General features: G+C 27.5%; 4 protein-coding genes across 8 annotated transcripts; 1 reads left to right on the forward strand and 3 right to left on the reverse strand.

Annotated features, from left to right (window-relative positions):
• Positions 1–201: 201 nt before the first annotated feature.
• Hydr1 (abhydrolase domain containing Hydr1) lies at positions 202–4,724 on the reverse strand. Of its 4 annotated transcripts, none has more exons than XM_015513851.2 (9): positions 4,436–4,724; positions 3,927–4,065; positions 2,869–3,038; positions 2,559–2,778; positions 1,254–1,366; positions 998–1,177; positions 865–922; positions 639–804; positions 202–571 (listed from the first exon to the last, which is right to left on the reverse strand). In XM_015513851.2, the coding sequence occupies exons 2-9, from the start codon at positions 4,038–4,040 to the stop codon at positions 384–386; spliced, it is 1,209 nt and encodes a 402-aa protein (XP_015369337.2). In that variant the 5' UTR covers positions 4,041–4,065; positions 4,436–4,724; the 3' UTR covers positions 202–383. The 4 variants fall into 4 exon arrangements, with proteins under 4 accessions (XP_015369337.2, XP_015369339.2, XP_015369338.2 ...); XM_015513853.2 differs by lacking the exon at positions 4,436–4,724 and adding an exon at positions 4,129–4,425; XM_015513852.2 differs by lacking the exon at positions 4,436–4,724 and adding an exon at positions 4,264–4,424.
• A 3,944-nt stretch (positions 4,725–8,668) lies between these two features.
• Positions 8,669–15,090, reverse strand: Reps (RALBP1 associated Eps domain containing). The gene is made up of 12 exons (XM_015513867.2): positions 14,838–15,090; positions 14,565–14,745; positions 13,637–13,877; positions 13,375–13,579; positions 13,220–13,312; positions 10,889–11,042; positions 10,700–10,757; positions 10,502–10,620; positions 10,368–10,435; positions 10,198–10,309; positions 9,978–10,065; positions 8,669–9,891 (listed from the first exon to the last, which is right to left on the reverse strand). Exons 2-12 carry the CDS (start codon positions 14,716–14,718, stop codon positions 9,756–9,758), a joined length of 1,428 nt encoding a protein of 475 aa, XP_015369353.1. The 5' UTR covers positions 14,719–14,745; positions 14,838–15,090; the 3' UTR covers positions 8,669–9,755.
• Positions 15,091–17,737: 2,647 nt separating this feature from the next.
• Positions 17,738–21,102, forward strand: Caf1-55 (chromatin assembly factor 1 p55 subunit). Its single transcript, XM_015513841.2, has 9 exons — positions 17,738–18,082; positions 18,162–18,309; positions 19,212–19,357; positions 19,426–19,630; positions 19,689–19,866; positions 19,926–20,120; positions 20,186–20,398; positions 20,474–20,572; positions 20,676–21,102. The coding sequence occupies exons 1-9, from the start codon at positions 18,064–18,066 to the stop codon at positions 20,754–20,756; spliced, it is 1,284 nt and encodes a 427-aa protein (XP_015369327.1). The 5' UTR covers positions 17,738–18,063; the 3' UTR covers positions 20,757–21,102.
• On the reverse strand, positions 21,091–25,849 carry LOC107165558 (macoilin-1). 2 transcript variants are annotated; one of them, XM_015513849.2, is made up of 14 exons: positions 25,489–25,849; positions 25,260–25,401; positions 24,597–24,723; positions 24,389–24,518; positions 24,244–24,310; positions 24,002–24,119; positions 23,769–23,934; positions 23,480–23,689; positions 23,262–23,420; positions 23,007–23,186; positions 22,823–22,943; positions 22,585–22,759; positions 22,288–22,521; positions 21,091–21,669 (listed from the first exon to the last, which is right to left on the reverse strand). In XM_015513849.2, exons 1-13 carry the CDS (start codon positions 25,569–25,571, stop codon positions 22,301–22,303), a joined length of 1,899 nt encoding a protein of 632 aa, XP_015369335.1. In that variant the 5' UTR covers positions 25,572–25,849; the 3' UTR covers positions 21,091–21,669; positions 22,288–22,300. The 2 variants fall into 2 exon arrangements, with proteins under 2 accessions (XP_015369335.1, XP_015369334.1); XM_015513848.2 differs by having other exon boundaries at positions 21,091–21,997; positions 25,489–25,848.
• Positions 25,850–26,834: the final 985 nt, after the last annotated feature.

Below are 26,834 nucleotides of genomic sequence, written 5' to 3' on the forward strand. Positions count from 1 at the left end.
TATATAAGATAAAAAAATAATATAATATAATTTAATATGGAAGATAACGATAATTCAAAAACTATATATTAATTATACTTACCTATGTAAATCAAAGACTGTTTGGTCCATGACTATATTGTTAGGTTAACTCATTGATTAAATGCAGAAGAAAAATTGTATAACAAGTAATTTCTAATTTAAAATAATAAATACATAATATTATGTAGTTAATTTTTATATATATATTTTTTTTTAACTAAAATAAACTCCACCACAAAGAAAACAAATGTATTACAATATAATAAAGTATGTATACACAATAAAATTAAAATATTTGATCACATGTTTTATCTAAATTAGTAAATACACTTAACTCTAAATTTATTACAAAAATAACAATTTTAACTATCATATTTTTTATAGTTATTATTTTTAAATATTGAGCTAAAATATTGGTCAATTAAACGAAACATAAATTCATTGCTATTACTAAATGGCCAAATACCTTCTAAAAACCCAATATGCCCACCTTTTACTGTAACCAAAATTGCTAAATTGTCCATGCTGTCAGCACTTTTTAATGGCAGATCTAAACATCAATCAAAGTTATCTAAATTACATTACAAACTATATATTGTTTACGAAGTAATATTTACCAGATTCCAAACAAAATGGGTCGTCAGCAGCATTCAAACACAAACAAGGTACTCGGATAAGATCCAATTTATCATGGAGTGAAGCTTTTTTATAATAATCATCAACAGATTCATGTTCGAATAACTTGATTGTATAATTTGAATCAAATTCTCTAATAGTTTTACTCTGAAAACCATTTTATTTTTACCAAAACTATTACAGTTACTTTATAAAAAAATGTTATACTTTAATGACTTGATGATAATCCCATTTATGACTTGACGAACTTAACATATTGCTACTACTAAAACATAAAAATAAAACATATTTTGGTTTAATAAATAGGTCATTGAATTAATTAACTAATGTTTAAACTTACTTTTCAACAAGATTACAAAGACATTTTGCTAAGTATGAACAAAGAAAACGATTTAAATATGGTTTTTCTATATTTTGTGTGGTTGCAATTAAATTCCATGGAACTGAAATTAACATAGCAGCAGAGAAGTATTTGTGAACATATTGCACATTAGATGACAAAAAACTTCCCAATAAAAGTCTGTTATGTAAAATAATAATAACTGTAATTTATAAACACATAGAAAAAGAAGATAAATAACTAGTAGATTACTTACCCACCCATAGATACACCAATTCCACCTAAAATTGTGCCTGGGTACTTGCTTTTTATATGACAAACAACTTCAGTTAAGTCATCAATATTGTTAGCAGAATAAGTTCTCGGAGTCTAAAATAAAAATAAATTAAATCAAAATGTGAAAAAACTCACAATGATTAATAACATAACTTAGATTTGTTTCAAAATGTATAACTTATAACTTATAAGTCTTTCATTTAGAATTAAATCTAAGATTTTAAAAGATAGAATAAGTATTTTGTTTAATTATAATTATTAATGATCATTTTTGAAGCTTAAATACTTGATAACTACTTTAGTTAGTCTAGTTACTTAGAATAAATTAGTAATTTATTTGAAAAATGTTATGTTCTTTCCTATGAAATAACAAAAATTACATATTAATATTGTAGTTTTTAATAAAAAATTTATATTTTTGATGTATGATAACATTTAACTATATAAATTAAAACACATGTTAATATACATATTCAAATACTGATTAAAAAAAAATGGTTTTAAATGGCATTACATCATATTAAATATGGGCACCATTTAAGTCATATAAAGGAGAGCTACATTTGATGAGAGTAATTTTCCTTGACTATGATTGGCAAACAATTGCTTAAAAAAATGTCCATCATTTTCTTGAAATGTTTTCATAACTAAATTATACCTATATAACCGGTACTTGAATTAAGGGAAACAGAGTCCCTTTTCTTTTTAAGGCATATTTATGCATACCCTTTTTAATTATATCCTAATCAACCTAATCAATAAGACATTTAAATATTCAAGCACTTTTTTTTTTTTTAACACTTTGTATCCCCTTTATTTTTTCTCAATTCATGACTCATGTATTTACATAACTATACTATATAAAAGTGAATTGTAAACTGTAGAAATTAATGTAGAAAACAGAAAAAAAATGAAGCAGTCAGACTCGAACAAAGCTGGGTTATACAGCTAAAAAATAATAAAATACGCATAATATATTGGTAAATATTGATTATCCCCTATGACAATTATTATGAATACAAATTGCAAGGGGGTCCAAATCTCCATGTCTCCCCTCAAAAACTCCTGATTAAATATTTCTTGGAAAAAATCAGAAATAAAAACTGTTTTAATAATATTATTTAATGTCTTTATATAAATGAGCAATCAAATCATGCAGATAGCAATATGATTTTAGCTTTTTGGTAAAAAAGTTACAATTTAAATATAAAATACTAAAAAAAAACTTAGTGCTTATACAATTCTTATTTTGATACATAGTTAAAAATATATTAATATTTAGTACCTTCAATTCAATACCACCTATCCCTCTATAATTGAAAACAACAATTCTGAATCCAGATTTTTGCACAGCCAATGATGTAGCTCGAACATACTCACATTTACTGTCACCAGTTAATCCAGGCAAAAACAAAATTGTTGCGTCATACATTTCGTTAGGACTTTTTATTGGTTCTAGCCAGTCTAATGCCACTTCACCTCCATCCTTTAACGTAAATATTTCTCTAAAAATTAATTTTTAGTACAAAATTAGTAATAAATAAATCAAAAAGTCAAGATTATTGAAATTAGATTTTAAAAAGGTATATAAATACCTTCTATAAGGAGCTGGAGGAACTATAAATGATCTTATCAAACTTGCCAATACACTTTGAAATCTAGCTTCAAAACACCACATTGTTGGCCAGTACTTTTCATTAATAATTGGAACATTTTGACAAATAAAATTTTTAAATTTACCTTCTTTACAGTGTATTCTGGGAACCTGAAAAATATTTAATTATTTATAGTCTAATACGTTAATCTAAAATAAATAATTGATTTTAATGATCGTGTATAAATTTAAATTGTTTAGATCAGCAGTTTCCCGCCCTTTTATCACTGAGTAGTCAGTATACCTTGAAATTTATATTATCAATAGGCGTTAAACCAAAATTATAAAGGTAAATTAGGGTGAGTTATCAAAAATAAGCTATAAAAAGTGTTAGATAGTTGAAGTATCGGCTTAACTAATTTTAACTGCTTATTAACTGGGCCTTAAAAAAACTGACTGTCCATTTTTTAATAAAACATATTTATTAATTAATGTTGTTTATATTTCATTTTTCTGAGTTTAGGTCATATATTACTAATAATACTGAACAAGTCCAAATTGTATGTGGCACATTGAGTTTAACTTGATAACTTACCGAGCCATACCTAGGCCTGACTATACATTAAAATGTTTTATAATACCTTTTATTATTTAACTAACCATGTATTGTTTACTATGTATAAATAAAAACAATGTAAATAAATTGGATGAGAAAAAATGTAATGTTTTTTTTTTTAATACACTACCTACTAGAGTTTTGAATTTTTGCATACCCACTAGCAGTCGTCTAGGAACTACTGTTCTAGATTAGTTTATTTTTATTTCTTAACTTGTCATTTGCCAAATTACTTTAAAACTCTATCATTATTATATAATATATATATATATGATACAATTAAATAAGTCAAACATATATAGTTGTGAAATATATGATTAATTTTAAGAATAAAGTTTTAGATAATGTTAAAAAAAGTATATTTTAAGCATTTTTTTCACCACCTTTATAAATATGTTATTGTATTATTATAGATAATAACAAGTAAATTAATAAACTCTTACTTTAACTGCAAACATATAATAATAATTTATAAAACCAACAGCTGCGGTCACTCCGACAATACATGAAGGTGGCAATGAACAAAATTTGGTGATACTATTTGTTAAAATATCCATATTTCACGAAACTTATATCAAATATCTGAAAATAAAAATAATTTTGTAGGTAAGTACTGTTTCTTAAAAGTAATGTAATGGTCATTACTTTTGAAATAAAATGATCAGTGCAATAGGTATATTTAATAATACATATATAACAATTTATGATGTCTTATATTATAATTTATAACAAATTCTCGTGAGGAATAAAAAATATTGCATCTGCAAAAGGTCTAAGTACCTTATTAAATTCATAATGATAAATGTGTCGTTATCGATTAGTTTAAAGGTCAGTACTGAATAATATTAATGTACTTCGAATGGCGAGTACTGCCTATACGTGTTCTACTGCGCTGAATATTTAAGTTCGATTTTTACGAAACAAATATATATAGTTGTAAAAATACCATTACCTATAATATTTACTGCGAACACGTTAACTTTTTAATACTGTCGGCTATCACCTCTAATTAATGTTATCGATCTAAATTCTAAATTGATAACACCAAAACATGCCGGATGAAAGTATGAAACCAGTTACAAATACCCCAAGTCCACAGACGGCACAACTATGAGATTTTTGATTTAAAGTCTTCAGTTTCAACTGTTTCAAGTTTTAACCATAATTTAATGATAATAAAAAACAAAAAAAATTGTTTTCATTTATGGACAATTTTACTAATTGATTCACTTCACAAGGAGAGAGGCGAGCAAGTTATTCATAACTGTAAATACAACCATGTCACAGAATAACTGTGGCCATGTACCCAATATGTATAGGTATAGGTATTAGCCATCAGGTTTGAGTAGTTTTGAATTAAAAACAACAAAATAGGTACCGGTTTTCTGCACGGCTAAGATATCTTAGTTCACAGTACTGTGCGTTAACTATTAGGTGTTATAGAGCACTACAGAAGTATATATATAGTAGGTGATTTAGTACAATAGTACCTCAATGGGTTGCCTACCCCTACCAGGGACTGAAACCTTCAGGTTTTTTACGGTTCCGGTTTCGATACAGGATCCTATCTTCGTCGCCAGTTTGTTAAATCGTGTGGTAATAATATAAACACAAAATACGTTGACATAGTATGTTTATTCTATAACTGTGTTTTTACTACTACAGTGAAACCTCTAAATACCGGACACTCTCGGTCGCTTAAACGTCGTCCGTTATTTGGAGGTGTCCGCTATTAAGAGGGGAAATTCAGTGAGTACACATTTCACCGTTCCCAAAATTCCGTCCGTTATTTGGAGGTGTCCGTTAAAGGAGGTTTTACTGTACTGCACTCGGAAGGTATACATTGAGTATCGTATCGTGTTATCGGTGCGTTGGACAATCCCTTCCGCACCTTACACTATTTACAATATATATATTATGGTAATCGGTCAATAAGTCAGGTATGGAAATAAATAGTTGGACAAAAAGTCCGGATTAATTTTTTGATTGCCGGACAAAAAGTCCGAAAATATAAAATTGTCTATTCAATTTTCATTTATAATTATAATGTACCTTATATTATATAATATTATTATGTAGGTATATATATATATATATAGTATAGGTACACATGTAATATTATACATATATATATAGTCAGTTCATATATAATTATTATTTATTTTAAAAATGTACCTAATTGTAATACTTTTATTACATTATTATATCATTGTACCTACTTTTTTTAATATTTTCTAATTTCTTATTATTTCTAATACCTAAATAAATATTACGGAAATCCGCTATAGTTTGGTAGGTAGGTCTATCTATATGGATCTAATGTTTATCGCAGCCGTACGTCTACAGTGTATCTACCATAATATAATATCATACCTACAATCTACATGCTACAATAGTGTTATTACCACGATTATAATATTAATCTTGATTATATTATATTATATAGGTACATTTTTTTAAATAAATAATAATTATATATATGAACTGACTATATATAGGTATATAATATTAATGTGTATACTATATATATACCTACATAATAATATTATATAATATAAGGTACATTATAATTATAAATGAAAATTGAATAGACAATTTTGTATTTTCGGACTTTTTGTCCGACACTAAAAATGTGTTCGGACTTTTTGTCCAGCAATCAAAAAATTAATCCGAACTTTTTGTCCAACTATTTCCATACCGGACTTTTCGTCCGGGATTCATATATTATATATATTTACTAATATCTAATAACAATTGTGATGATAATACTCACGATGGATATCGGTATATAACATTTACCTATAAACTATAGTTGGAAAATGAATAAATATTATTGTATTGTGGGCGAGGGAATAAGGGAGTGGAGTTAATTGACCTACACGATTAATGTAATATTAAATATACCATCACTTAGGACCCGTTTTACAATTATGGTTTAAACTTCGGTTATGCTTGAACCACTGATTTTACCGGCCGAATTCCGTGGTTTAACCGGAGTTCAACTATTTTAATATGGACCCTTAATCGTTTTGTACCACCAGAAAATCTTAAATATATACGTATAATACGTCATCAGGTAGAACTGGTAGAAGTCGTTATATAAGTCAGAAGTTGAGTAAACGTGCGGGCGGTCAACAAACAACCAAAACATTTATAGGTAACATTAATTTGATTTAATTTACCAGTATTACATTTATTTTTTTTTTTTTTTTTGAAAATAGGTATTGAATAATAAATATAATAATGAATACTAATAATTTAAAGAACGGATAAAATGTAATTATAAATATATGCTTAAAAGTTTAAACATTATTAGGAAAAAAATGGAATTTTAACTCAAAAACATGGTAGGTCAAAATTGTTTTTATTACTGGTTGCTACCTATTGAAAAACAAATAATCAAAGATGATTGAAATTTTTACCAAATGTTAAAATTAGCATTTTTAATATTATATTATATCTTTAAATATTAAGCACGAAAAATATTCAATTGTTTTTCTAGTTTTTAGATTCTGAGCATAAGTGGAGCGATGAATATATTGGTTTTACTGTTTTACAACTATGCATGTTATTTTATAAGTAAAATTTGTTTAGCCTCAGTAATGCGCCTAAGTGGAATTAATGAGTTTAGTCATTGCGACCAAAAAGCGTTACGAGTGTCTTACTCGACACTAAGGTTTGTATGGTAATAAACAGGGCTAGGATTTGTATGCAATAAAAAATTGTAAAATATGCATTTTATTTACCAAAATATGCATTTTAATTTCTATCTTAGATTTTATATTGACCGACATACTTTAATTAATTGTGTTTATGAGAAAGAACTATTCAATCTTTAATCGCATACCTATTGTGCCATATAGGATTGTATTTATAAAAATAAAATTTGTGTTTGACAAAAAAACCAAGTTTTATACTTTAATCAGCATAGCTACAATGAAATACGAAATATTAATATTAAATTATAAATATTAATTATGAAATATACTATAAAACATGCATTTTTCGCATTCTTATAATCGAAATATGCAATAATATTCATTTCATTCAATATATGCATTAATATGCGTTTTATCCAAAATATGCAAAAACATACAAAATAAAAACACCACCATTTATCTCATCATGAGGTGATTCGAGGACATTACTGACAAAATCAATAATCAGAAGTCGCAAAAACAAACATGTTGTTGCATACAAATCCTAGCCCTGGTAATAAATAATAATCCATTTATTTTGTCTTATAATTTCAATTGAAAATTTTGTTTTTTATTTTTTCAATACAAAATTAATATTTGATCGTGATAGACAATAATCTTTTTTTTTATACCCTCTGTAAAGTAGTTTCACTTCATCGGAGCGTATTATTACAATTCGTATTATTATTTGTATGTCTGACATCACGTCATCACCTTTTTAGAACAATACAAATATTTCGATTTTCTTAAACAGCATATTTTCTAGTAATAAAGTGTATTTACTATCTAGTAAGTATTGTTTTTTTTTTTTTTGGAAAGAGTGGTCAAAAATAATAAATTCTCTGTAGTTGTCAAAAAAAAGCATCAGAAAAACTGAATGTATACGCAAGCTTAAAAATCGAATTGGTTTTTAGTGTGACTATAGTAGATACTAGATACATGAAAAACTAAGTTTTGATACAACCAATTTCTATGCACCATAAAATTTTCGAAATATTGTGATTCAAAATAGAACATTTCCAGCCATATTATTTTCTTTATTATTGCCGAAAACGATGATATTTAACGTTCCTCATAACTTGTTGTTAGTGGAAATAAAAAAAAGTTGAGCGTAAATCTTCAATAATTTTTTTATATGTGTCCTAAGTCCAATTGAAAATTATCGAAAAGCTGCTGTCTCTTAACTCTAAAAACACGTTTGCTCAGAAAATTACTATTAGGCTGAAGCTTTGAACGAATTTTTAAAGCAAATATTGGGTATGTAAATTTGAAAAAAATTGGTCGAATGCTTAAAGTGAGTACTAGATTCACGGTCAATGCCAAGCAGTTTTTCAGTACGATGAATAGGATTATGAATAAAATAAGATATTAATGGAACAAGAAACATTGCAATCCTGCATGAAAATTAGTATGGAAGGAGACCAACAGAACTCGATGAAGATACAGTGAACGAATTGATTTGTATGCACATCAAAAACAGTCCTGGATTTGTTTAATTTAATTTATTAAATAAACGTCAATTAAATTTTTTTTAAACCTTTTTAGAATTAGACGAAAAATTTTTAAGAATTTATATTTTAAGCATATTTAATGGTATCTATCTAATACTAATTAATTGAACATAAAATAATAATTTTACTTCTCTTCATTAATTACTCCTATACTCGTATGGTATACCCCCTAGAAAACATATGATACTATCCTTCAGAATAAAAGTTCTGAAATAAGCACTGTTCGTAGAAGGTGTCAGTATGGGAATTTTTTCAAACATGATTATAATTATATATTGTATAAAAACAACAATAAAATATATTTATAAATGTATTACCCTGAAATAATATGGTATATACTTTGTCAAAATAACCAATGAATTACGCATGAAAAAGCTGCCTTTATTCTTCTTATTATTAAATAACGTGTTTATTCATCATATGGAAACAATGAGATTCTTATTTTTCTTTTATTTAAAATAACAAGTATTTCAAATAAAAAATAAAGAAGAATCTCTTATTTTTATTTTACTCTGCACTCCAAAATGTATTCATTAATTGAATAAAATAATATAAATTATATATTATGTACTTAATTTATTGGTGGAGCGCAGAGAAATTAAATTTAGGAATTATTATTTACTTGTTTACATGTTTCTATAACTAAATTATACCAATATTACAATAGATAAAAGGTAAAATAATCAATACAATAATGAATAAATAATAATAATAATCACATATAAAGCTCAACAATTAATACATCAAAATTTAAAATTTAAATGTCAAAATTAAAAACATGATCAAATATTTGATGTATCTATTGATGCTTGGTAAAAAAAAAAAGTAACAATACATTTAAATAATAACTAGTGATATTAAACCAAACAAATAAGTATGATAATAAATATAAATAAATAGGTTATATTATTAATATTAACAATATTTTGTGATAATTAAAACATAGCGATAATGGGTTCATCAAGATCATTGTTAATAATAATAATATTAATTAATGTTAATGACGATGAAATGTACTTATCTGTTGACTATAAGTCCAAGGCATTTTTATAACAACAAATGGTTAAATAGAGGGTGGAGATGACTTATGAACGGTATCCAAGAGCAATTGTAAACCAGCGCGTTCTTCGCGTAAATCATTTAATTGTTTTTGTAATTCTTGATAGACTAGACGTAAATGAGCATTCCTTTCTTCCAATCTAATGTGCATGAAAAATATATTATTATTTTTATTGATTCAACAGTTGCATATATATAAGTTGTATTTATTTTATTTATTAATTACTTGATAGATGAAGATGATTCTAATGCCTGTACACCATGTATTTCTGATCCAGTTGTAGATGAATTTTCATTACTTTGTGTTTCTGAAACTATTAAGATTGCTATTTATTTATAGCCTGTTATTTCATAATAAAATGATTATATAATGCAATGTTGGATGAATTATCTTATACAAGATAATATTCACGTATTTTAATATTGTATTGCAAGATAAAATTTACGTGGTTTTTTGTAAACTTGAAAAGCACCAGGACATTGTGCAAAATCAGCAAATTGACCAGATTCAGTTCTCTCACAATTTTGTCTCAATCCATTAATTTCAATATTTGAATTCTAAAATATAAATAACTTTTTATGTATTTATATTATACACTTGTAATATACTATTTACTGGACTAGGAGTTATTCTTGGAGGAACAACTGGAGGTCCCTGAGTTGAATTAACAGCCCCAAATTTGCCTAAAATAAAAATATATTAAATACTAAAAAAAAAAATGTATTTTAAAATTTTTAAAAGTAAATTACCGAGTTTATTGAGATCGAGAGAGGAACTACGCATGTGAGCACGATATGGCCGTGGTGGCGGTGGTGGTGGAGGTTCTTTCTTTGCTATTACCACTGGTAAACTAGCAGGTCCTGAATTCCTATGGTAAATATTTCAAATGAACAAAATATCAATAAATAAATATAACAATAGTGAAATATTAAAAATATGTTACTAACATATCTTCACCGTAATATGTTGGTAAAGGTGGTGGCGGTAGAGCACCTGGTCCTACATCTAAAAATAAATAATTTATAAGATTTGAAATTAATATTTTATTTTTAATATTCTTTTTGCATAATAATATTTAAATATTACATTATAAATTAACATAAATAAAATAACTTAACAATTTAAAAAATACATACGGCTGCTAAGCTTTTTAGCTTGAGGCCTCTGAATTGATTTAATTAAAACCATTTCTTCAACATTATTTGACAGTGTTTCTTTTTCTTGATCTTCTAAGCAATTATCAATACCAGGTGTAACTCGAACAGCTACTGGATGTAAAATTTTTGGATCCTGAATGTTGTACAAAACAGAAATAAGTTAACAAATTACTTACATACAATTAATGATCTAAAATTATTATCTGTATTTAAAAATAAGTGATTACCTACAAAAGATTATAATTTTAAATAATGTCATAATCAAAAAAATTCCTCTACTCAACTCAAACTTGTGTCTCAAGAACAAACTACTCCTATACAAAGTAAATATCAGGCGAGTATGGTCATACAACATCCAAATTTGGGGTCTAGCAAAACATTTAACCTATTCAACCCTTCCAGTGAATTACTCTAAGACTCATCACCGGTGTTCCATGGTACATAACAAATGTAGCCCTCCATAATAACCTAAAAATACAATCAGTAAAAAAACTTTAAAAAGCCACAAAAGTTTCCATTCAAAATATGTCCTCTCTAACATTACTAAAAATTCACCATCGATTAAAAAGAAACTGATCTAGAGATCTCCTAAAATAAGAGGAAAAAATTTTAAGGTTCTAGTCTTCTCTTCACGTTATTCATGTTTGTATATTTTCTATGTTATTTTTATTGTAACTAGATTGAATATATTTAAAATAAAAAAAAAGCAAAAAAACTATTGATACATAAAGTATGTAATGAATAACTTTTTATTGAAATTATTATTATTACTTTAAAATTGATACTTTATTGACTTGTTCGGTTTAAATAATAAATAATAAAAATTAAAATAAATATGATACTTTAACTTTGGGTCTCCGCCATAAACTTAGAAGTAAAACCCATAGCATTAACTACAATTTTAAAATTGAAGCTCACAATCCGTACCAAACTTATTAATTATAAATAAGGTGCGGATTTGTATGTATTAAAAATTCAAAAATATGTACATATATATGTATTTAATTTTATCCAAATTTGTAATTAAAAATACAATATATTAAAAAAAAAAAAAAATGTTTATCATATGCATCACGGTACAAAATATTTGAATCGGTACGAAATGTTTCGTTTGGAAAATCTCGCACGTACCTCATTATGAGGTCTCTTTTTTTAAGAGCAACTTTCGGCATTTTCAATCAAACACAACAAAGAAAATATTGTAGAGATTTATCAACTTAAAATTATATATAACATTGGATTTCATCATTGTTTTGCCTCCTTCTTCATATTATTTCAAAATTAAAATGTATAGTAATTACTAATTACTAATTACCATATTTCCTTATTATGCTACTAAATTAAATATTAAAATCCAAACATTTTATTTTTCATTACCTAAAAATAGACATTTTACGAATAGAAAAAAATCCAAAAACTCAGATTGCCTAACTCCTTAATGTAGTTTTAAATTTAACTCTAGAATAGTTTAGAAACTTAATTTATAAATAACTAAAATAATTCATATTCCATACGAAAAGCAGTAGCAAAAAGTACATTCAATTTAAATGTACATTTGTTCCAACAAATGTAGACAATGGATATATTTATGTAAGAATATACAACAAAGATTTGAAAACAAATTTTGCCCATTATTTGGAGGTAAGAGTTATATAATTGTATAAAGTATAAAGTTTGTTCCTAAAAAAATGTTAAATACTTTTTGGAGATGTCCATTAGAGGAGGTTTAGTGAAATCTATAGTTTTTTTTAAGCCACTGTTGAAATAGACACAATAGAGAATGGTTAAATTCAGAATGAGTTGTTCTGGATAAAAAATACTCAGATGTAGAGTATATTGTATCTTAATATGTAAATTTGTGATATATTCCTATGATTGATCAAGGGAGACCTAGTCAAGATTCAGTACAAATGTGATGTATAAAATACATAACTATAGAAAATTATTTGTCATCAAAATATTTTTTTAGAAAAAATGTATCTAAATAAAAAACTAAGTAAGTTCCCAATTCATCAATTAACAATACAAAATAATTTAACAAAGAGTCATTAAATTATTAGTTTTTTTTTCTGGTATCGTTTATTCAAATTTAATGTAATTTAAATATTTAAATGAACACTGAAACTAATTCAAACTGAACACTAATGCTTTGACCCACTTTTATAATTTATGCTTACAGCTCTAAAAAACAAAAATAAAATAATGGAAATAGTTAAATGAAAATATTAAATGTTCAAGTTCAATAACTAAAACCATTAAAAAATTAAGCATACTTAATAAAATACCTAATTAAATGGTGAAATTGCTTACTTGTTCAACAGAGGATTTTTGAAAATCAAAATTTACTGGCTTTGGTCCTGGTGATGATAGTGAACTAGTTGGAGAGTCAATAAACTTTGTCCACTGTGAAAAAAATTGAATATGAAGTTAAAACTTTTAAGCAAACAGTTTTAAATAATATTTACTTCTTTGCTTTTAATACTGCAAGTTGGTGATACAATAGTATTATTTGTAGTATTTATCTGAACTGGTGATACAGCTGGTGGCACTAATGATGGCGGGAGTTTTTTAGGAAGAGTAATATTGTTGCGTCTAAGAACAACTAAATGCATGGCCAGTTTGAATTCAGCTAATGAAAGTGCTCCATCTTTGGTTACATCAGACAATTGCCTAAAAAAAAAAAATTAAAATAAAAGAAGCCAAAGTAAAATTGTTAAACAAAAATACCATATTTCTTTAAGTTCATGTAATGGCAAACGTGATTTTTCAAAAAATGATCGGGCTATTGAGCCAGCCAGTAAAGATTTTGGATTAGGCTGCATTGATGCAAATTGCTCTTCATAATATTTACTCTGTTCTTCATTCATACTCCAAATTCCAATACCATTTGCAGTTGAAACTGTTTCACAGTCGGATGAATCTGCTTCCTCTTCAGTACCCAATAACTGTCGTTGTTCATCACCCCATGCTAGACAACCAAATGTTATTGATTACAAAAACAATACATAAAAATAGGGTTTGAAATATGATGTAATTTCAACGACATCCAATATTAATCATTTTACCAAAAATTAACTTTTTGATTTTCTTTATACATTTAATCATAATGTAAATATAATAAAAAATAAAAAATAAAAAATAAAAAGCATATAGCTACATATAGTACATACCTATAAAGTGAATCTCAAATTTATACTTTTAATTATTTTTGAGTTTTATTAATAACACATACCAGGCCCGAATAGGCCAGTCAAGCATTTGAGAAAATTTAGAAGGGCTGCTAAGATTTTGGACTAGTATGAGAAATTTGCCGCAATGCCCACAATACAATTTTAATGACAGCTTTATAATAGTATGCAGTCAACAAATGTGATAAGGTCAGTATTATTTATTAATATTAAAATTTGTCCAACAGGGTTACTATACCAAATTTATAATGGGCAGATTGAAAAATATTACTCAAAGGGCAGAAACTACCCAATACGGTCCTGACACATACTTATTACCATTATTTAGTATTTAGTATTAAGTATCTACCTATTAACCTAGTTCAATTTAAAAAAGGTCTTATTAATGCTCAACAGGTAGATAAAAAAATTATTTAAACATTGATAAATATCATATTATGAATTTAACTATATCATAAGTTCATTACTTGGTCCGTGCCAATGAACCCAATTCTTGTCCTGGACACTATTAGTGGGCGTAGGCGAGTCACTAGCCGTGCTCGAAGCCTCTGTCGCTGAACTGTTTTGAGTGCGTTCCACATCGCGTTCCGTGTTCACGATTACCATTTGACTGTCCGTCATAATAATAATTTCTCAATAGTGTTTCTCCTGTGGGATGTTCATGAGAAGCAAATAAAAGAAAATGAGTAAAATCGAACCCGACAACGGAGACATTAGCACAATGTTGTAACTCGAATTACCTTGTATGGTAAAACGTAAAACCATCATACGTGCACTTAAGACGACGATTAGCGTTACTCTAACATCACTTTTTCTAATGCACGGGGGATGGAAACGCGCCCGTTGACTCTTTATAATTGTTTGCTGTCGTTGCTGTTGCGGCAGGCGTATCAAGGCGATACAGGCCCGAATAGATTTTCCACGAGTCGTGTAGGAATTCGCCGTAGCTGATATAATAATAATGATTATTATTATTATTGTCAGTCAATTATTTAACGCGTATTGTTGTTATCAATGTGAATATGTATCACTGATAAGCAAATAAATAAACAAATCGCACCGGCTATATAGAACATAGAACAGACGTCCGGCCCGCCCGCGTCACCGCGTTCCTACCTTTGTATTTTTTCTATAGTTTGTACTCGTCATTTCAAATAATTGGGATTTGGTTTTGGTAGATTGCTTGTCGATATTCGACATCCTCACTTGCTCAGTTTCTCACCACACCATAGGTACGTCGGGTACATGAATATTCCAGAGGCTATTAATTTTATTTATTCTGGTTGATGGTAATTGCTCATTTCATCGATTTTGGACATTCTAGTACTTTATTGATTAAGAATTTCAAATATTATAGTCTCTAATTCTATTCACTCTAAACCGTGGACCAGTATGGTTGGTATTTTTACTCTCGTTATTCTTGTTTGTTTGCCTTCTTATTGTTTATCTGTTGATTCCTTACTAACATTATTATTGGTTCTGTGTATTTCATAGAACTCTTCTTAATTTGTCATTAATGGTTGTGAATTATTTTCTTGATCGTCTATTTTGCATTTCTGGTTGATTTTGCCTCTATGTCTTCTTTTGGGACATATGCTAAATTATTAATGTTTTTTTCAGTTTCATTAGGCTACTTTACTGGCGACTAGAGTAATAGAGACTTCTATCTTTTCATTGACAACTCACCATATTCTGGACCTATTAAGTGTTTATTCAACCGTTGTCCCTTTTTAAGTTATTGGTTCATTTTTCTTCTGAAATGTGTAAAAATGTGTACTTAAATAAAAAACTGTTACTGCTGTAAGGTGTTCAACGACCGAATGACATTTGTTTTATCTATCAGTTATTCTGCGACTTTTGCTGGAGTGATAAACCGATATGTTATTTTATGGTGATACGCCTCGAAGTGTTATTTTTAGTTTCAATCGTTGTTCTGTCGATACTTGATGGTCTCCGCAACTCCATATTATTTTGCATTGCATGGAATGGTGTACTGGTGTACACAATTTCTGTGCCATTGAGTTAACAAAAATCTCTTAGCGTTTTTGATTTTTGAAGTGTATTTTCCTCAATTATTCCACAACTCCTGTAGTTTGTATATACCTAGTTCATAATTTTATTATGTCTGATACTTATAGCTTATTTGCACTCACACATAAAGTACACTGATAGAAAGTGTGTATAGTGTATACTGTATGTCATTGAGTTGAGTTGAGTACCTATAATAAAATACCGAGAACATTTTTTCACACATACAATTAAACAAAGTATTAAACATTAACTCTTTGTGTTTAGATTCTGATCATAGAGAATGAATGTATCTACAATGATGTGAGTGTTTTTGACATTATTGACTTCTGAATTTTTCTAAAATTCAACAAAATCGCGAAAACTTGTAAAATTTGATTTTCTTTAAAAAAATTTATAAAATTTGTTTTTTGATAAATATGTTAAATAATTGGATATAAATATGTTTGAATGATATATTCGACATTGAATATTCAACAGTAATAATTATTAATCATAACCATTTATAATCAATGTTTTAACTGCTATCAATCGATTTTTGAAATTTTTTTGAAATTCAAAAACGAATAAATTCGTCATCATCATTAAATCCCATGAATTACGACACTATATAGTCAGTGATGTAAATCTAATATCTATTAGCAAAAAAATTGTTAAATTGTTCTGTGCTATTAGGTAATCCACTAACTCAGTGTTTCTCAACCTGGGGGTCGCGACCCCTTTGGGGGTCGCCAACTTATTATTTAGGGTCGCAATCGAATGATTTAAATCAATTCGAAAATTAAAAGCTCAAACAATAAAAAAATAAAATCAATAAAATACTATTATATTACATACCTATTACGAGTATAGATTATTTATATTAAAATGGAAAACACACTATTATCATTTTTAAAGCGATATTACTCTATGACGTCTATTAAAGAATCTATACTAAACGTTGAATATAGATTATCAAGTATCAACCTAAGATAAGGCCACCGCCGCGGCCGCAGTGCACACTGCACATATTATATTATTATAAAAATCCATTTTAAAAATCCAGATTAAAAATCTTAATATAAAAATATATTTATATAATAAAATGAAATATTTAATGTACGTTTTTTTTAATTTTAAATAAATATAATATTATAATATGTATCTTTTATATTTCTCGTGTACAGTACTTGTAGTAACTATAGACTCTAGATTATTTATAATGATAATCTAAGCGAGTATGTCAAAATATATAATATGTAGGGATCGCTAAAAAATTTAAATTTAAAAAAGGGGTCGCCACAGTAAAAAGGTTGAGAAACACTGCACTAACTTATACTACTTATAGACATATTATATGTCACATATAATATAATATTATTTGTCTATGATAACCCACGATTTGTGTAATTTATAATATAGACAATATTATACTATTTATAGTGTTATAAAATTATAGACAATACAATTTATAGTATAGCCAGTATAGGTAAATATATTGTCAACATTGTGACTTGAATACTCGACGTAGTGGTAGACTGTGTCCAATGCGTTGTTGTTATGTTAGCAACACTGCCAACTGGACCGCGGCGGCAGGACCATAGTTTTTTCTGATTCGCGCCGTCCTCCTCCATCTACTGTTCGGCGTTTTTCGATTATCATCTCTCTTTATTTTCACGCGTTTTGGCGCAATTTATTGTTTTTCCTTTTTCTCTCCGCCTATCATCGTGACTCCGTCCTGCGACCTGCGTTAGCGTCACACTACTCACACTCTTTACGCACCGCAAGTGCGCGTTACACACATCACGGTCTTTGTCGAATTCGGAAAATCTTTCGGTTAAACCTCTAGTGCCCATCGTTCGTGCCGCCGCTACGAGACGATCACTATAACGACTACAACAACTAGCAACTAGAAGACGACAGCGATTATTTGCGTGTTAGCATCCACTTGCGGCGATAATGGGAGACAAGGAAGGTGGTAAGTACAAAAGCGCCTGAACCGGGTTCCTCGTTTGAATAATTGTTATGATAGTGGTATTAACACCGGCGTTTTCCAGATACGTTTGACGAGGCGGTCGAGGAGCGTGTCATCAACGAAGAGTACAAGATATGGAAGAAGAACACTCCGTTCTTGTATGACTTGGTCATGACTCATGCTCTTGAGTGGCCGTCGCTCACAGCTCAGTGGCTCCCGGATGTTACTCGGTAATTGAATCCATTCTTACCGTATTCATCGCATATTATTTTGTCTTTAATCGATTGGCTATGTGCCTGCTTTTTAACGATTATCATCTATCACTGCCAAACTCTGAATGAAATATTAGTTAGATACCATTTATTTTAAAATACAATGAAAACTATAACTAATGAAATCTAGTTTTTTTAATAGGATTGGATATAGTGGGTTTTATATTAACATTTTGTTGATACAAAAATTATAAATGTAAACATCAAACAATTTCTTTTCACCATTTTTTATCATATCCTATTCAATTATCTACACTTTTTGATCTTAGTACGATGTCTTTTTATTGTCATATTATTCACTTGGGTATCAGATATTAGCATACTTTTGTGATAATACGTTAATGTCAGAAATTACTTCTGTATTAAAAATATATTTGATATTGTTAATAACAATATTAAAGTGAACAATAGAGAATGTAGTAATTTTAGACATTTTTATATTTTTTCCAATTATCATACGCCTACCAATAAGGCAAGTTAAATTTTCTTACGTAAAATGATTTTTTATTATAAACTATAGAGTGACTATTTAATTTTATACAATAATTGTATGTATGAATTATAAAGTAAACCAACCTATATTTAAGTAATGGTTATTTTACATATAGTTTTCACTGTATTTATGTTTTAAATCGTAGATGTTATGTGTTATATTCAGAAACTCGTATCCTAACATATTAAATAATGATTTATAAAAGTATACAAGAATCTGAAATCAAATTGAAATTAACAAAATATTAGTTTGTATCAAATGGAAAATTATAATGAGATATTAAATAAACTTTAAATAAGATAATGATTTAATTACTATTCTATATTACATATACTAATCTAATTAATATTATGAATATATTTTGTAGTCCGGAAGGTAAAGAATATTCTATACACCGTTTAATACTTGGTACTCATACATCAGATGAACAAAATCATTTATTAATTGCTAGTGTTCAGTTACCTAATGAAGATGCTCAATTCGATTCTTCTCATTATGATGGAGAAAAACAAGGTATATAGATTATATACCCAAATTTTTTTTTTACTTTTATGATTATTTTAAATGAAACATTTTTTTAGAATATGGCGGATTTGGTTCAGTAAGTGGTAAGATTGAAATTGAAATTAAAATAAACCATGAAGGTGAGGTAAACCGTGCTCGTTACATGCCGCAAAATCCATGTGTAATCGCTACTAAAACACCATCAAGTGATGTATTAGTGTTTGATTATACCAAACATCCATCAAAGCCTGATCCAAATGGAGAATGTCAACCAGATTTAAGGTAAGATGAAATAAATATTCATAATAAATAAAATTAAAATAAATGTATTTAAATATAGATTACGAGGTCATCAAAAAGAAGGATATGGTTTATCATGGAATCCCAATTTAAATGGATATTTATTAAGTGCCTCTGATGATCACACCATATGTTTATGGGATATTAATGCCACTCCAAAAGAACATAGAGTTGTTGAAGCTAAAACTATTTTTACTGGACATACTGCTGTTGTTGAAGTACTTGAAAAATTGCTATTTTGTAAAATGATGTTTGTAACCAACAGAGTTATTTTTAGGATGTTGCTTGGCATTTATTACATGAATCATTGTTTGGTTCTGTTGCTGATGATCAAAAGCTTATGATTTGGGATACACGTGCCAACAATACAAGCAAACCATCTCATACTGTTGATGCTCACACTGCTGAAGTTAATTGTTTATCATTTAATCCATACTCAGAATTCATTTTAGCTACCGGCAGTGCTGATAAAGTGAGCTAAATTTTAAATGCTTGATAATTCAAAATTATTTTAAACAATTTATTTTTTATATTTAGACTGTAGCCTTATGGGATTTAAGAAATCTCAAGTTGAAGTTGCATTCCTTTGAATCACATAAAGATGAAATATTCCAAGTACAATGGTCACCACATAATGAGACTATATTAGCATCTAGTGGTACAGATAGACGTTTACATGTTTGGGATTTAAGTAAAATAGGCGAAGAACAGTCTCCAGAAGATGCTGATGATGGCCCTCCTGAACTTTTGGTAATTATTTTTTTACAAAGATTGTTGTAATATAAACATTAATCTATAAATATTTGGGTATTGAAATTTATTTAGTTCATACATGGCGGCCATACAGCTAAAATATCAGATTTCTCTTGGAATCCCAATGAACCATGGGTTATATGTTCAGTTTCAGAGGACAATATTATGCAGGTAATTATGTTAAAATTGAACATAAATAAACATTGTGTTCCATATCCTAATAAAACAAATTCAATTATTGTTGTATTATACTAACGATATTATTTTATCTCAGGTATGGCAAATGGCTGAAAATATTTATAATGATGAAGAACCCGATGCTAGCAGTCCTGAAGTAGATGCACCTGTTCCTTAAACTTTGTATATGTTAAATTAATTTTATTAACAATACTTTAAGCGTAACATAATGGTCTTTTTTTAAAATTATTCGATATGCAATTTGAAATGTACATATTAAGCACTGAGTATATTCAATTCTATTCACGTCATTCTTGTAATTTGTACTGTATTATATTATGATACATAATATTGTGCATGGATAATATATTCTGAATAATTGTACCATTAAACAAATCCATTGATTTTTAATGAATGTAGGTAATTATTATCTTTTTTATTTATTATTATTAAATATTTTTTTTTTATATATATGTGTACGATTTTGGAATAAACAACTCAAAATAGTAATATACTCTGAAAAAGTATTTATTTTTATATTATTGTACTACAAGTGAAAATGAAAAACCAAACGATTTAAAAAAATAATAACAAACAATGAATAGTTATTTTAAGTACGCATGCGAAATGAAAGTATTTTTAATCTATGACCATATTGTCTTAATTAAAAAAAAAATATATATATATATTAAATTTAATATATATGTGTACCTATTTAATACACACATGAATTCATTTGAAACGGAGCTATTTCATCTATAAATTATCACAATCTTTTCATTACAATCATAAATGTTAACAAAGAAAAACTCCTTTAGGGTTACGTGACCCTCAGGAATTTTTCTAATTAGGAACAAAAAAAAAAATATACAATTTTAAATAATGGTTAAAAAAGAACTAAGTTTAAACTTAACATATTATGTCTTAATATTAATTTGTTCGTTTTGACTTTAAGTTTCTTAGATTTTGTGTGTCTAATACCACAAAGATACTGTTACAGATTAAATTGCAAAAAAAGAAACCATTAAAAATTGGAAGATCAAATAAACGAAATAAATAAATTGAAGTAGAAGCACCCCATTGGTCAATAACTGAGAAAAAATAACAAATCAAAAAAAAAAAAAAACAGTTACATAATAAATTATGAAGTGCATGTAGGTCAAATTCATAGTAAATGAGAAGGGGAGGGATTAATTTAAATCATCAAAGATATTTGTAAAATGTTTGTAAACAATAAAAATGCAGATTTTAATAAAGAATATAACTATTAATACAAATTGTTTCTACATTAACACTTTCATAGAATACTGAGGTATTTAATGTGTACAATATAATTATTAATTATTATCTGTTAAGACAAAAAAGAATCAATTTTAGTTGTCAATTTTTGAAAAAACACGGCAATTCTGTATGCTAACACTAAAACAGTACAATTAATGCTATTAGAAAATATAAAAATAAAATTTTAAATAACAATAATGACTATTGAATATTGTTTTCAATTATTTTTTAATAAGTTACTGTTTAAATCAAAGACAACAAATTTTACAACTGTTGAGAGATGTTGGGTATACAAAAAGTAATATTTATTTGGAAGTGTTTTTAGCATCACATCAACAATATTATTTTTTACTAAATTCGCCACATTTACTATAACAAATGCATTGAAGGACATATTTTATATTAATTAACTAAAAAACAATACTTACTTTTACTTAAATATTAAGCTTCAGTGACTAAATGTGAACTTTTTTTGGGTGTATATATAGTGGCATTTGGATCAAGGCTAGATTGAGGTGAATTACTTCCACCAAACCTCATTGTTGGCGATCCGCCAACAGAGTTTACCATATGGTATGAGTTATTTGGTGGTGTCATGATCATTGTCTGAGCTATTTTAGACTTAAGTTCTTCAATCTCTTTTTCTTGAGATGAAATTTTATCTAAAGACAAAAATCAATATTATCATATTATCCAATAACCAATAACTATACTTAAAACATTACTAATTTTAATTTCCAGCTGTCTCTTGGCTTCGCCTAATGCTGAAAACAGATCAAGTTTAATGCGCGTCTCTGCGCTCAGACTGTGTTCTAAGTGAGCATTTTTGTCTTTCAATGTTGACAATGCAGACATAACAAAATCAATTTTATCTTGACTTTGTTTATATGGCTGAAGATCCTATAATCAATAAAATAATTTTAATTACATATTAAAATAAGTACCTATGCATTTTAAACTTACATTTACTTCTTTTTGGGCTGCCACATACTGCTCATCTTTTATCCTAAGTTCTTTGCGTAACGCTTTGGCTTCACTTTCAAGCTCTTTGCGTCTAACTTTACAGCTTTCTGTACATTCAGGTCTAAAATAAAATTGAGAATTTTTATTTAGTATTTTAACATAAAATGAACAAATTAATATTTACTTTGTTGATAAAGCTGATAATCTAGAAGCAGCAAGCTCTTCAACTTTTTTTAACTGTCGTCTTTCTGACACTAATTGAGACTCACATGAAATCCTTTGTCGTTTTTCATCTGACAAACGTTTTTCAAGTTGAGACACCATCTGCTTATCATTTTGATGGGTTACTACTAAATTGATAACCCTAAACAAATTGATGGTTTTAATGCAATATAAAATGGACAATAAGATCTAATTATTATATGGTATTCTATTTTACTTAGATTTGGTATCTTCGTGTTCTTGTTTCAGCCTTATCAAATCATGTGATGTATTTGAATTTTCAATCAAAGCAGAATTTAACTGATTTCTCAGTTCTTTTTCTGCCTGAAGACATGAATGAAGTTCACATTTAAGCCTTTTCAACTCATTTTCCAAACTAATAATGTAATGAACATATTAATGAAGGTGAATATTTCAATATAATAAAAAACTTACGTTTCACAATATATGTCTTTAGGATCAACAATTAAAGGCTTTTCTAGTCTTAGTGGTGAGGTGCCTTTAGATTTTGTAGATTCTTTTGTGTTTGAGTTTTGATTGCTACACTTTATATGATTATTATTTTTAGTTGACGACGATTTAGGAGTCGCCCTTTTATTTTTTTCAGTATCTTTATTTACATGATTTTCTTGATTACTATTACATCTATCATAATCAAATTAATATTATTTCAAGTTACTTTGACAAATATAATAATGATATTATCTAAATAATAAGAACTTACATTAATTTATCATTAGTTACTAATTTTTTATTAGGTATTTCAGTACAAATAGTATTATCTTGTTTTTCAGGTTTCTTATGAGGAACACTACCATTAGATATCACTTTATTAATGTGTATATCATTGTCTTCAGCAGGCACCTCACAAATTGATTCCAACCATATTTCTATGTATGAAAAAATTAAACAATTTTGTATCAAGATTTATAGTTTTATTTACAGAAATAAAATTACCTCCATCATCATTTTCTTGACTAGGTATAATGGAGCCGGTTATTCTATCAAATGGCAAAGCATCTAATAATAAGTTCTGGTAAAACTCATTTTCTTTAGAAACCCTATGTTGTTGTTTCTAAAATAAAAAAATTGCATTAATAATATACATTACTATTGTCAACAGTTGTGGACAATAGTTTACATTTTAACCACTTAGTTAATGGTAATAAAAAAAACTAAATAATTTTTGTGATGCTTACCTGTCTCAATTTATGACTTAAATAACTTTTGAAACCAAAACATAGTGTAACCACAGGATATCCAATACTAAAAATTATTAAGATATTATGTATTATTTTTTAATAAAGTCAAATAAAATGTAATATATATTATTAAGTATCTTACCAATTAGCAGCTAAAGGTTTACACAAAACCAATTTATAAGGAATATGGTCAGGGTTATTCAGTCGGATATAAGCCTCCACATAAATGTACAGGACTAATAAAGTTACCACTGGCCAAGAAACACATTTTTCTACATAATATAAATAAAAAATATTATGATAATAAATAAAAAATATAAGAAACAAATATACTCTAATATTTGACTAACCTGCTTGGTAAATATATTGTACCCAAAAATAAGTACTAGCAACAAACAGCAACCAATGTACAGGTATAAAAAAAAAGCACACCATGTCTGATGTCAATGCAATACAAACAAAAAACACTGTATAAACCTGCAGCATGAGAAACAAATAAGTATACATTATGTTAATTTTATAAATACATATTAAACATTTTATACCTTAAAAAATAAGATGCTGATAGTTATATACTTGAAAGAGCTATTTCAAGTTTAGCCATAAATCACTTTAAAAAAACCATCAACATTTAAAACTATGCAAATTACCAAGTATAAATTACAGAAATGTTATTATTAAATGGATCCCAATGACCTATGGTTGTTTATTTTTTCTATAAACTTCATTGAAATAGATGAGATAGCTGAAGAAGCGAGATTCCTATTTTATATCAACACTTTTTAAATATAGAAATGGTTATTTTTTAACATTTAATGTTAATGATTTTATTTATAATGATTTATTATGACAAACCTAGACTACCTATATAATAATTTCAGTTTTTTTTTTTAAATGAATGCTGTTGACTTTATATTAGACAATTTAATAGTTGTTCTCAATACGGTGATCAACAATTGAAATAGTTACATAAAGGATAATATAATATGTACATTATCTATGTGTATACTTACAAATCCTTGATGTTTAATTCCTTCAACAATTTTGTGAAACAGTAGCCAAAATGGCCATACGTACTCAAACCGAAAATGTAGTAAATAATCAAGTAGTATTAGAACGAGCCAAATGCCGAACAACTTCAGATAATGAACGGAACTATAAACAACAAATATGTAAATCTGTACTATTATAGATTCAACAATTAATATTGAATTGTTTCCAATTGCAATTGCAATCATATACCTCCAGTAGATTCCTTCGGTGGCAGATTTGTTTCTTTTCAAGGCCTTTCGAGATTTTCCACAATCGCCATTCCTTCTCTTCATACTACCAATTATTGTGTTTATTCAAATGCATATATAAAACTGTGAATCAGATCGTCGAGAAAAATAACAAAATTTAGTCTAAAACGGTGCAGAGATGCGTTTATTTGTTAGCTGTACTATGGATTGCTGTGGGACATGTTCAAGTAGTGTTTCAATTTAAATTTCGAACGATCATGAAATATGAATTCATGACTGGCCGCACGAATTACAAAATTTAATAATAAAATAAATCCATACAAATCATAACCAACAAATCTCGATCATCACTTGGCATAAACGAGAGATAAGAGTAATCGGATGATAAACATTTTTCACACAGTAGGTCGGTAGGACGGTAGCTTTGTCCCAGTACAATTATAGGTAACAACTTTAAAGGCTTAATGGGTTATGGGTACCATTTTAATATTTAGTTATCTCGTCTGGACCAATTTCGAAATAATCGTTAGATCATTCAACCATCGATCGTCCAAATACCGGTAAATGGGAATCAACACGTTTCGATCGTCAGAAATTTAATCGAGTATTGTTTTATAATTACTGATCGCCAGCAGTAAGTTGCAGGCTGCATATAGGTAATATTAATAAATGCTATTATAGATACGCTCGAAGAAAACAATTGTAATTTCGGAAGGTGTAACTCTATGTCTATTTTCTATATTCTACGGTAGTATAATAAAGTTTTAGACAATACTACAGCAGTAAAATTGTATAAATATAAATATCAAATTGTCATCAGCGGACGGTTTGGTTTTTTCTCCATGAAATTCGAAAGCGTAAAAATATCGTTGCATTTATAATTTATATGTATAAGATTAGATATCTACTACCGTTTAAAAATTTAAAATATAAGTATGATGTTAATGAAATTATTTAATTTATTTTAAACTGTAATATTACCAAGTGAGTTGTACGTAGGTAGCTGATGGTACCTATTATTTAGGTACTAAGCTGTTACTTGCAACTTATCATTACAATGCCCGTCTCTTGTAGTCTTGTCATCAGTCTGGGTACTTAACGTGCAATATCCAAAGTTTTTTTTTTAAATATTTAAATTGAACTTAGAGAACTAAGTTTTTTCCTTAACTTATATTGGACTAAATATTACGAAAGAGCGAAAAATGTTTAAATAATCAATGAGACATAAGTCCTCTCTATTGTCAAATTATCATAAAATATAGGTGTTTAATTTTGCAATAACATTAAAAAAGATTTTTTTTCTGATTTTTTCATACATTAATAACATGAATAAGATCAGCAAATGTT

This window comes from Diuraphis noxia, unplaced genomic scaffold, assembly GCF_037042655.1.
Source record: "Diuraphis noxia isolate RWA-SAM2 unplaced genomic scaffold, SU_Dnox_SAM2 contig0002, whole genome shotgun sequence".
Taxonomy (NCBI): Eukaryota; Metazoa; Arthropoda; class Insecta; order Hemiptera; family Aphididae; genus Diuraphis; species Diuraphis noxia.

Bases quoted from the DNA above. Each gene is read 5' to 3' on its own strand.
- Caf1-55 (XM_015513841.2), top strand. The intron at 18,310-19,211 runs GTAATTGAATCC...TATATTTTGTAG, and splicing joins TGGCTCCCGGATGTTACTCG to TCCGGAAGGTAAAGAATATT. The intron at 19,631-19,688 runs GTAAGATGAAAT...ATTTAAATATAG, and splicing joins GAATGTCAACCAGATTTAAG to ATTACGAGGTCATCAAAAAG.
- LOC107165558 (XM_015513849.2), bottom strand. From the start codon at position 25,571: ATGAAGAGAAGGAATGGCGATTGTGGAAAATCTCGAAAGGCCTTGAAA. The intron at 25,402-25,488 runs GTATATGATTGC...TGTTGTTTATAG, and splicing joins ACCGAAGGAATCTACTGGAG to TTCCGTTCATTATCTGAAGT. The intron at 22,522-22,584 runs GTAATGTTTTAA...TTTTGTCTTTAG, and splicing joins ACAGCTGGAAATTAAAATTA to ATAAAATTTCATCTCAAGAA.
- Reps (XM_015513867.2), bottom strand. From the start codon at position 14,718: ATGACGGACAGTCAAATGGTAATCGTGAACACGGAACGCGATGTGGAA. The intron at 13,878-14,564 runs GTAATGAACTTA...TTGGTTGTCTAG, and splicing joins GGTTCATTGGCACGGACCAA to CATGGGGTGATGAACAACGA. The intron at 10,436-10,501 runs GTAATTTACTTT...TTTTTATTTTAG, and splicing joins TCTCGATCTCAATAAACTCG to GCAAATTTGGGGCTGTTAAT.
- Hydr1 (XM_015513851.2), bottom strand. From the start codon at position 4,040: ATGGATATTTTAACAAATAGTATCACCAAATTTTGTTCATTGCCACCT. The intron at 3,039-3,926 runs GTAAGAGTTTAT...AATATTTTTCAG, and splicing joins ATTATATGTTTGCAGTTAAA to GTTCCCAGAATACACTGTAA. The intron at 1,178-1,253 runs GTAAGTAATCTA...TTTACATAACAG, and splicing joins ATTGGTGTATCTATGGGTGG to ACTTTTATTGGGAAGTTTTT.